The sequence below is a fragment of the Colias philodice genome, chromosome 21 (genome assembly GCF_061535455.1).
Source record: "Colias philodice isolate Cphi_HAF_F1 chromosome 21, ilColPhil1 Martin Lab GWU primary, whole genome shotgun sequence".
In the NCBI taxonomy this organism is placed as follows: Eukaryota; Metazoa; Arthropoda; class Insecta; order Lepidoptera; family Pieridae; genus Colias; species Colias philodice.
Window position 1 is genome coordinate 7,300,297 of NC_143106.1, and position 11,207 is coordinate 7,311,503.

General features: G+C 32.3%; 1 protein-coding gene across 3 annotated transcripts; it reads left to right on the top strand.

The window, feature by feature from the left end:
• Positions 1–4,956: 4,956 nt before the first annotated feature.
• Positions 4,957–10,277, top strand: LOC149479034 (luciferin 4-monooxygenase-like). 3 transcript variants are annotated; one of them, XM_089708574.1, is made up of 11 exons: positions 4,957–5,110; positions 6,518–6,725; positions 6,836–7,028; positions 7,173–7,325; positions 7,686–7,836; positions 8,007–8,141; positions 8,414–8,548; positions 8,638–8,718; positions 8,950–9,096; positions 9,281–9,446; positions 9,861–10,277. In XM_089708574.1, the coding sequence occupies exons 1-11, from the start codon at positions 5,024–5,026 to the stop codon at positions 9,986–9,988; spliced, it is 1,584 nt and encodes a 527-aa protein (XP_089564700.1). In that variant the 5' UTR covers positions 4,957–5,023; the 3' UTR covers positions 9,989–10,277. The 3 variants fall into 3 exon arrangements, with proteins under 3 accessions (XP_089564700.1, XP_089564701.1, XP_089564702.1); XM_089708575.1 differs by having other exon boundaries at positions 7,689–7,836; XM_089708576.1 differs by lacking the exon at positions 8,414–8,548.
• The last annotated feature ends 930 nt before the right edge of the window (positions 10,278–11,207 follow it).

Genomic DNA, 11,207 nt, shown 5'->3' on the forward strand with positions numbered 1-11,207 from the left:
CTCGTTTTTGTAATAAATTTTACTATCAGTTATTTTGTGTTATTTTTTATTTAGTTTATTTTATTTCTTAACTGTAAAATAATCGGTTAGTGCTTATAGTTTAATTGTTTATGGTAGTACGTGTTTACTCAATAATTGTGTGTTAAGTAGTAACAACTATCACAGTATTATGTATTTCCGACAGTAAGGCAACGCCTTTGATGTCGCGTGATGCCGCCGCCAGTGTAGGTACCTACTTACGCTGCCACGTGAAAATATGCTAGTGATGCAACAAATGGGAAATAAAACAATTGTGATTATTACTATTATGATGTAACCATTTATTCATATGTACTTACATTCAAAATGATTGGGATTATTAAATCTGATCTAATTATTTGTTCATAAATATATCATTACATATATTGCACTGCTAAATATTAACGTGACACTTTCATTTTTGGATGTTCCTAATTGCCTATTATAAAATTTAACTAAGTAATGCATTCCCATTCGGATGAACAATCGGATAAGAAAAGAATGAGGACAACATGTACAATGTACATAGCTTTGATTTAAATTCTACAGATACAAATACAATCTATCTGAAATATTGTTTCCTTCCGGAATTTCGATGTAGATTTACATCCATACACAGAACAGTTTGTGAGCGCCATTATAGAATATGTAAGCATAATAAAATTATTACACAAGAAATACGACTGCGTCGTCCTTTATCGCTAGTTACCGCAAACTAAGCGTGTTTGCGGTACGAGGCCCGCGACGCCCGACACCCTGCCAGTTCCCCTCCGTTTCTCTGCACAAGTACATTCGTCGCCGTACTGTAGGAAATATATTGTAATACTGTGCTACTATGCAGTCACTATTCCACTTGGACGAAGTCGCGGGCACAGCTAGTAATAAATATAGTTTAATATAAGTAAAAACACGCTTTAAAGATAAACTCCTGAAATTATTGTATTGTCACCAATCGTTCATGAAGATGTAGAATACAAGTTTTAAATTAAATACGTCCGTTAAAAAGATAAAATCGAGTCTAAAGGATCAGGACACACAAGCTTACACGAGCAGCTAATAAAAGCGTTTTAAAAAGAGTATTAATACAGTTATTAGTTAATACTCTTTTTAAAAAGTTTGTGCTATGCATAACTATACATATTACAGGTGGAAATCACGAAGAATCTTCTCAGTCAACTGGCATATCAAGGGAAGGAAACAGGAAAACCAATGCCTGTAACTGTGTGGATGTTTATGAGAAGTCTACTATTAGTAAAGGAAGAATTTGCACCGCTTGGGCTATTCACCTTGACGAGGTCTTTGATAACTACGGTAGGTACTATCCCTCTATATATATTATATAAATAAATATTTATGTATATTATTTTTCATTCATTCATTCATTCTTCATTCATTCATTCATTCAAGATAAATGTTTGTCTGTATGTATACATAATGGTAACGTTTTAGTCATGTGTGTAGTCTTCTGCAAAGTTTTGTGCATGAGCCCACGAAGGTTTCTGAGTTGGTACGACCAATCTTCGACAGAGTACCACAGGCAAAACCGGGATGCACAGCTTGTATCTACTTCATAATTATAATATTGCACGCCGAACAACGCGAAGCGTGTGGGTGTGTTCTATTTTTATATTTTTATTGTAAAATTGAATTTATTTTAAATAAATTTACAGATAGCTGGCGTCATAATTACTTATACTGTTGTCACTCTCCAGTTTCAAATGTAAGGAAAATTCTACAAAATAACTTCAATAGTTTTAAAATAATTAAATTGTGTAAATACAAAATACTTACTTTAGTATTTACACAAGAATAGAGAAGAATCGCTTGAATAGCTTGAACTAGAATCTGTGACGTCAGGACAACACTGATGGCATCAAGGCAACATTACCTACAGCATCTCTTCTTTGTATCTGATTTGTGGTGTGCGCGCTCCACGCCCTGCGCGCCGCGCTAAGTCCCCGCGGCTCTTCAGACACGCACACATAGCCGCAAGCGATTTTACGATTACACATGCTCAAGTGTCGCTTCTCTTCGCGTTAGAGTATAATATTCTATGCTTCTGCTAACATAAGTTTAATAAGATAAATATTATAGCACGTGGTAGTCACGCCTACTTTTTAAATAAAAGCATTTTTCGTCTTTACGATATTGTGTTTTATTTTAATTTAATTACTAAATAACACAGTTGACAGATATATACGTACATACAGTTAGGAAACTAAGCCCCTGCGATGAAATTATGACGTTAGCACTGTTATAGCTATAGGGCTGTTACCTTTTTGATATTTAACCGACTTCAAAAATAAAGGAGGAGGTTATCAATTCAGCCTGTATATTTCTGTTTGCTTTTTTTTTCACAGTTGATTTTGTGGTAATTTTTAGATTAAAACCCGTTAAAATACAAAAATGGTGTAGCCTAAATATGAATTTACAAGAAGAAACAATCCGAATTAATACACCTTGTAAAGGTAAATACGTTTTTATCAGTGCTATATTTCGAAATCTTGTCTTGTTATGGACGCCGAAGGCTATTTAATGTACCTAAATTATTTATAATGCTTGATATTTGTATTATACATATATTCAATAATTATTTTAAACCAGAATTTACAATACTTGTATGTAGGTATACCTACTAAATTATTTTTAAAACGATAAATTAAATTAAATTAAACAACACAAAATATGCAAAAATAAATTAAAATTATTATTTTACGAGCATAGAACCTCCACCTTTTTGTTTAAATATGAAAAAGAAAATAGTTTGACAGGCTTAGTGCTTGACAAAGTGGTGACGTCACGTATCGATAAAAATACAATAATTATAATATCTATCTTTTATGTATTTATGTTTTAACATTTTGGTGAAATATATTATTTCAGTTTGATTTGAACACGTGCTTGTAGATAAGTTGATTTCGGCGATCATTCTAAAAATGCCACGTACTAATTGCGCAGTATTCGGCTGCTTGAATTCAACTATACCAATTATACCAACAGATTATTTTGTTCAGAAAATGGATAACATTTTTCGTTGCTGCTTTAAGAGAGAACACATAAACTGTAAAGTGGCTGAATTAATTTACAACGAATTAAACATAATCAGTTTTATATTACCTACCCTGTCCATGTTTCCCAATAGTTTACTTAAAAAAACTGTTCATAAGATTGAGAATATTTAACACTATAAAATTTAACAATAAAGAATTCCGAATTAGTCGTAGTAGACGAAAGTATTTTTCAGTAAATAATTTGTAATTTTTTTTTCTAATAAAGGCATATTTATGTAATGGTTATTTTAATGTCTATACATATAATAAAATCGTAGGAAAGTCAAAACTGTTGATTGAATATTTTTTTAAAGAATACTTGGGACAATAGATACCGAAGCCAAAAATATAGTTAGGCTACAAACTGAAACAATCGATACTTATTTAACGTGAAGTGTATCATTGACATCACTTTTTACACACATCGAAAATATTACCAACACATACAAACTTTTTTCTATACTATGTATCTTTGTCATTCAAAATCTGTGGATGTGTCACCCGCTACTATCGATCCCCCTCAATACCCTTATGATTCTCGCCTTGATTCTCGCAAACGCGCTTGCTTGTGTGCGTGAGCCATTTCGAACGTTTTGTATGAAGTTTCCTTACTGTATGTATCTGTATATTGTGTTAATAATGTGTGCTTTGTTTAAATGATAGAACTGTGTGATTCCGTAATTTTAAACGAATGTACATTAAACATTTATGTAAAAACGTTTCAAATGTAAAAGCAATAAATAAAAATAACTACGTTACAAAAAACCGACTTCAAAAACGGAATAGTAAAAAAAAATGTGTGCGTGTACTAGTACACAACTACACACGTAAGATGTGAAACTTCTTTATGACCTTATTTTTCAAAAAATAATTTAATATATGCAACTTTACAGAAATACGTCGAATCACGCGTGGTAGGGATAAGAAAAAGATGGCGCGTAATGGAAAAATGTCACGCGTAACGAAAAAATGTTACACTAAATTTTTTTCCAACCCCGATAAAGAAGTTCACTTCAATAAAAAAAGATTTGATATTATTAATTACTACTTATTATTTAGTTGTGCTATTTACTAAATAGGTTTGATGTCGGTGCCAAACCAATGTAAAACTTATGTAGTAGTAGTTTTGATTTCATAATGCCCGGTTTACACGGGTTTGATACTATATAATTGCTTAGTGCTGGCACTGACTTCAAACCTATTTAGTAAATAGCACAACTAAATAATAAGTAGTACTTTTTAGTGTATTTTTCAACGCGAATCAAACGAGCCCAAACTCGATAAAGTTGAGTCAATTAATTACTGAGTTCCTATGGCCACCTCTCGATTTCATCATCAAATCAGCTCTATGTTATGATAATTTTTCATCGCTATCCAATTTACATATTATGTAGGTATACGAAATTTCAGCTCAATCGATAACTGGGAAGTGAATCAAAGTTACTTGCTAGATTTTCAATTAAGTCATCGAGATCAGACAAAAAAGACCGAACCGAATCAAATTTTTATGGGACCAATTCGAAACCATTCGTCGTAATCGGTGTACATACATAAAAAAATATATATACCAGCCGAATTGATAACCTCCTCCTTTTTTTGAAGTCAGTTAAAAACTTATCTTTCAATGAATAGATACCTTTGCAGGATAACGGAAAACTGTAATAAAGCAAGAAAACCCGCAGAGTGAGTTCATAATTCTTAAAACATTTTCTTATCTATATCTTAATAGTTAATTCCAACCAAAATCTATAAATTATTTAAAGAACTAAATACTAAGAACTAAGAACGTAATAAACTTTCTTAATTGTTCACTTTACTGTTTATTTTATCTAAATTACTCTTATATTGAACCCAATTAGTTATACTCATTATTCAAGTGTCAGTTAATTTCATAGACACGTTTATATTGAGTTTAATAATTATAGTTCTTCAAACGAAGGTTCTTCAATTTCAAAATGTTTGAAAACGCTCTAAGACCAGATTTTCACCTCGGCCATGTTTTGATGAAAAAGATGCAACAACATTCTGATTTGCTTTGTCAGGTTAGTACATTTTATAGATCAACTTACCAATTTTAATTCGTGTAAATTTAGGGTTTTCTTTAATAAGAATAGGATTATTGTTATATGAGATATTTATTTTATTTTATTTTATTATATTTTATTTATTTATTTATTTAAATTCACATCACATGTCATTACAGGACAATGCCCAATGCGACACAAATACAATTTTATTTTACAAAATAAACTTAACTAACTTAAATACTAAATTAAAAATTACATATATAACTTAACATAGACATAGAAAAATTTAAAGAACTTTCAACAATAACAGATTAACTGCAATATCACCCTTGCGAATTCACTCATAGGACAATAAAATAAGTCCGCTCTTTCGTGCGCTTCATTTATGATGCGGATGGCTGGTACTATTGGTGCTTTCGCAAGAAGGTTGGTTCGTGCTGTGGGCACTAGCAACAGTGGTGAACGGTGCCGTTTCCACGCGAATCTGGTGGGAACGCAGAAACTCACACATTCAAGTACTCTTGCGTTCTGTTCCCTACCACGAAGAAGACTTATGGTCCGGGAGCCAGCAGCAGATTTTATGACCAAGTTCCTCTCAAGCGGTAATTAGTAAAATGCATCAAAGTATAGTATTATGAAGCCTCGTGAACGTCAGCTGGAGCTCGGTTGGGGGGAAGAGCGGTTGTAGCCTCCCGTATCAGCTGACGGTTTTTCCACCAAGATACAGCCAGCTGACATATATATTTATCCACAGTTACATATAAGCTATCATCAGGTAAATTTTTGTTTGAGAGGAAATAACGGAAAATACATTTTTCTTTAAATTTAACTTTCATGTTCGAGACACCAGCTGACGTATAATACACCATGTTGTAACCAGCTGACTATTTTTTTTCGTTGAGATATTGGGTTAGCTACAATTTGACAAATTTTTAGCTGAGAGGAAATGAATGAATGAATGTATTTTTTTCTACAAGGCTACAACCGCTCACCCCCCCAACCGAGCGCCAGCTGACGTTCACGAGGCTTTATAATACTATACTCTCATGCGTCTGACGAATTATCTCTTGAGAGGAAATAGTTAACCAAATTTGCACCTGGCTCCCTAACCATTATAACATAAACGGCAAGCGAAAAGTCTCGCCGTACACTTTAGTCTTTATATATATTAATGTGATCATAATTATACAAAGTTATTCACTAGATCCGACCCGAGACTCATAAGCTTCAACAGTACAAATTTTTAATATTGAATTATTAATTATTATCTACAATAACGAAGTCTGCTAGTTACTAAATACGGATATTTAAATGAAATGTTCTACGTTTTCACTCACTTCCACTATTAAATAAACTTCCTTCCTTCCTTCAATAATACCAATTACATTATTTCTGTTTCCAAAACATTATAATATATTGTAGATTGATGGAGGAACAGGAGAAGCAGAGACATTTGGCTCGGTTCTAAGCCGTTCTATTAAATTGGCCAAATGCCTTCGTAACTTTGGTCTAAAGGTTGGTGACGTGGTAGCAGTTGGCGGATGGAATCATTTGGATATGAGTATACCCATCTATAGCGCCATTTTGAATGGTATGATTAGTGTTGGTGTGTCTCCATATTATAAATATCGTAAGTACATTATTAGGACAACTCTATTTTTTTAGCAAGTGATATGTGTGAAGGTATGTGAATTTGATTCAAAGTTCAGTATTTATATCGGGCTTATTTTATATTTACAGATGAGATTAAAGATCTTTTCGCTATAACGAAACCAAAAATAGCGTTTTGTGAAAGGAAATTCTTTGACACGTATAAGAAAGTGAAAGAAGACTTGAAATTGAACACAAAAATTGTTGCATTTGGACATGGATACAAAGCATGGTCAGAATTCATTAAAAAATATGACGACGATGAAGCAGAAGAAAAGTTTAAGTAAGAATTTTTATCACTTTCGCAAAGCAAGATTACAAAACCTGATATCTCTTAAAACTGCAACTGCTATTTTTTCATAATCGGATAAACCTTATTTAATATTTATCTTCTTTATTTTTTCCATTTTGGTTCCTGAATTTATAGGATTGCAGAAATCGATCCAGACAACACTTGCCAATTTCTTATATGTACAAGTGGAAGCACTGGTAAAGCAAAGGCTGTTACTTTCACACAAACGCCAATATATACGAAATTTATACATGATATTAGCAAATATTTTGATATAATGGACATCATGTGAGTAAAAGGGAGGATAACGTTTTATTTATTTTTAAACTCAAATTCCAACATTTCTTTTTTCAAATAGACGTCTTTTAAAAGCACTTTTTAATCGTCATAACATGACTTTACCATTTACCAACGGTTCATAAAGCAGTTTATCGTTAAGACGTTGAAACTCGAGATCGGCTGGACCGATTTTCGTTAATTTTTTTTTTATGATATTCCTACGAGAATGGTTCTTATAGAGAGAAAACGTTAACTTACCACGGGCGAAGCCGAGGCGGACCGCTCTTTTATAAATACCAAAATACATCTAACAATATACATATTTTTTATGAACTATATGTAATTTATATTAATATGCTTTTCTTTTAGAAGGGGAACAAATTCGTTACAATTATCACCAGTAAATGGAATAGGAAACTACGTTGCATTAATTTCATTACCTCTTCTGGGACAGTGCAAACTTCAAAGTTCAATTCCCGATGATATAGATGTTACTATTAACATGATCAATAAATATAAGGTATGTCTATCTTTTATATTGTTTCTTTATTAAAGATTAACTATATTTTTATCACGTATTTTTCATGAAATTTTCGAACTCCTAGCAATTTGTGAATCCAAATATAAATTTAGTAAAGATGTTGATGTCGATGCATTAAAATATGAACTAAATAATTATTTTAATTTCAGCCGATATCTACTCATCTAAATCCCCACATATTGGCAGAGGTAATCAAAAGGAAGGACCAAGTTGACCTCACTTGTTTCGGCGTAATCGCAGGAGTTGGGGAAAAAATTAGTGATAAATTGTTTTTGGAAGTAAAGGTATCTTTAGGACTAATTCTAAATATAAATAAATCCTATTTTTTTTACCGATCACATTAAACTTTGATTAGAAAAAAAGGGAATAGATTTTTTTTCAATTATATATTTTTTTTTTTTTGAAAAATCTTCACCCGCTTATATCATTCAAAAGTTGAATAATAATTATAAACTATAAACTGCATTGGAAATTTATTTGTATTACTCATGATGATTGTCAAAAGATGAGACACTAATTACTAACAAACACTATACAATTTTTATTATCTTTTTAGAATTGTATGAGAGAAGATTCAGGACTATTTGAAAATGTAGGGCAAACAGAAACCGTTGGACATATCTTTAACTATACTGAGGGGTGCCCACTTGGTAGCTGTGGAAAAACCTTACTGCCATGTTTTAGTCATAAAGTATGATTTTGAAATATTTTGATATTGAATAGCATCGAGTGTTGACTTTTTTTTACTTTTTTTAATATGATTCATTCCTTTGTTTTTAGCTAGTAGATCCCGAATCGGGGAATGAAGTAACGGAACCCAACGTACTTGGAGAAATGTGGATTAAAGGACCATGCCTCAAGGTCTTATGAAGCTATTTTAATTATATCGCTGTCAAAATCATCAAAATAATACCTACAATACCAAAAAATATTACTGTAACTTATTGTCCATAGTTAAATTCATCATCATCAGCCCTTATACGTTCTCACTGCTGAGACACAAGTCTCATATGATGATAATTTTCATAGTTAAATCAAAAAAATAGATATTTATTACCAGAAATATAATTAATAGCAGATGTGTAATTACAGGAATATTACAATGATCCCGAAGAAACCCAGAAAGTTTTTTCTAAAGATGGGTATTTCAAAACAGGTGATCTGTACTACAGAGATGAAAATGGCTTTTATTATTTCGGCAATAGAATCAAAACAATCATTAAATGGAAAGGTTGTTCAGTAAGTTACATTTTACACAAAATAGGTTAAGTAAGTTTTAGGTCCAACATTGCCAAAATATAAGAAATAGATATTTAATGATCCCCATTGAATTATAAAAATTGAACTTGTTCAGAAATATAGGAAATTTTACATGGAGCATAACATAAAATAATATAAAATTACTGAAATAATTTGTATATAGGTATTTCCTGGACAAATAGAGGAAGTAATACGTACTCATGAAGGTGTTAAAGACGTTTGTGTGGTTGGTATTGCTCATCCAGAAGATGGAGAAAGACCAACAGCCTGTGTTATACGAGAAGATCGGTCATGTGTAACTGCACAGGAAATAAAAGATCTTGTTATTGGTACGCATGTATTATATTTTTTTCTGTCTTCTTCTTCTTCTTCTTTTTTCAAATGGCACCTCCCGATCCCAGTGAGGACGGATTCTGCCAATAACAAGTTTTGAACGGATGGTCAGTTTAAGTTAATGCTATTGTTAAGCGTGCTCTGTACTGAGGAAAAATCACGGTTGAGATGATTTACTTTTTATTTACTCATAGACTTCATACTGATCGCTTTTCACAATCCTGCCATCTATAATTATCCAGATTATATAAAAATATAGATGCTCAATGCTCATCCAGATTCTAGATAGAGAGAATTATGAGTTCTGCAGAAATCTTTTTGTTTCTTAAGTTGGGTACTTACCTAATTCTAGTTCTTCATCCCAGATTGAAAAGAATTTGATCACAACACTATTTTATTTTTATTTACAGAAAAATTATCAGTGAACAAGGAACTGCGCGGAGGTGTTGCGTTTTTCAAGGAATTTCCAATGACTGCTACAGGGAAAATAGCAAGAAAAACTCTTGTAGATATTGTCTCAAATACAATGAGAGAATAATATAGAAAACATATTTTATTTAGAAATATTTATTATAATATTTACATCATCACTTTTCATCAGTTTTGACTTAATTAAAGTGTTTCATTCAAAACATAATATCTTGAAATTCTACACTAGCTATTGAGTATGTCAACGTGGAAACCAAAATCTATAAAATATTGTTTGATAAGAACATAGTGAGTTATCTAACAGAGGTCAATCCAATTGCCATTGAATCGATGAAAGGTAAAAGACAACTAAAATATGGTGTGATCTATAAAAATAACTCTAAAGTTAAGCCTATCAAACGACGATGATAATAACAACCAAGGGACTTATTTTATAAAAGGTTAATTAAAGAACATTGTACGTTTAAGTATTAACTATTAAACAACTTCACAAAGATTAAACAGCAGATTGAAACATACTTTAAATGTGACTTGACTGTGACTTTTCATGACATATTAAAACATAATACTTGGTGCGTGCGACAACCAACTACCATCGACGACTGCTGGATCACGTAGGCCTCATGATTTTAGTTAAGACGAAGAGGGTTTACCTACTTATTTAAACGGTCTCTATATTGTAGTGAAGTGGCTGGAACTTGCAGCTGCAGGAATTGGGTACGCGAGAGCAATGTATAGCATTCGTTGAGGAGCAAGGGCGTGAAGAGATCCCATCCAATCCATCCCCATCAAACTTTGGTTACAAGAACTATTAATAAGTAATGATGATGATGATGATGAATATTCTGCATGTTTATCTTTGACACATTAAAGCCCACTTAGCCTTATCGGAGATGGCAGTAAAGGCTTGCGGATGGAGGTGTGTCCCGATAACATAAGGTCTGCAGAAATCTTGGTGACCCTGATAAAAAATATGTTGATAAAAGGGCATACATACAGACTTTTGGAGAGCGTATGATTATTTGTGTGACAATGGGTTTTTTTATAAAAAGTTAATCCATAGTGACCCAGACAGTCCCTTCGTAGCTCCAGATGGGACACATACGCAGAAAAGAAGCCCAGTGACGTGTCGAGAAAAGATTTTTCAGAGACAATTAAAACACAAAAGACTCACAGTGATACAAGTGTCGAGTATTTGTGACGAAGAGCAGTACATAATTATAAGTTAATATACATATATAAAACATTGACCTCCTGTGCGTTTCTGTGACAAATATCTAAAATGATGAGGCCTGTGAAAATATATTCCTTCAATTACCTATGTGAAT

Excerpts from the sequence above, each read along its gene's own strand:
- LOC149479034 (XM_089708574.1), top strand. The coding sequence starts at position 5,024 with ATGTTTGAAAACGCTCTAAGACCAGATTTTCACCTCGGCCATGTTTTG. Across the intron at positions 6,726-6,835 it reads GTCTCCATATTATAAATATC|ATGAGATTAAAGATCTTTTC; the intron begins GTAAGTACATTA and ends TTATATTTACAG. Across the intron at positions 7,326-7,685 it reads TTTGATATAATGGACATCAT|AAGGGGAACAAATTCGTTAC; the intron begins GTGAGTAAAAGG and ends CTTTTCTTTTAG.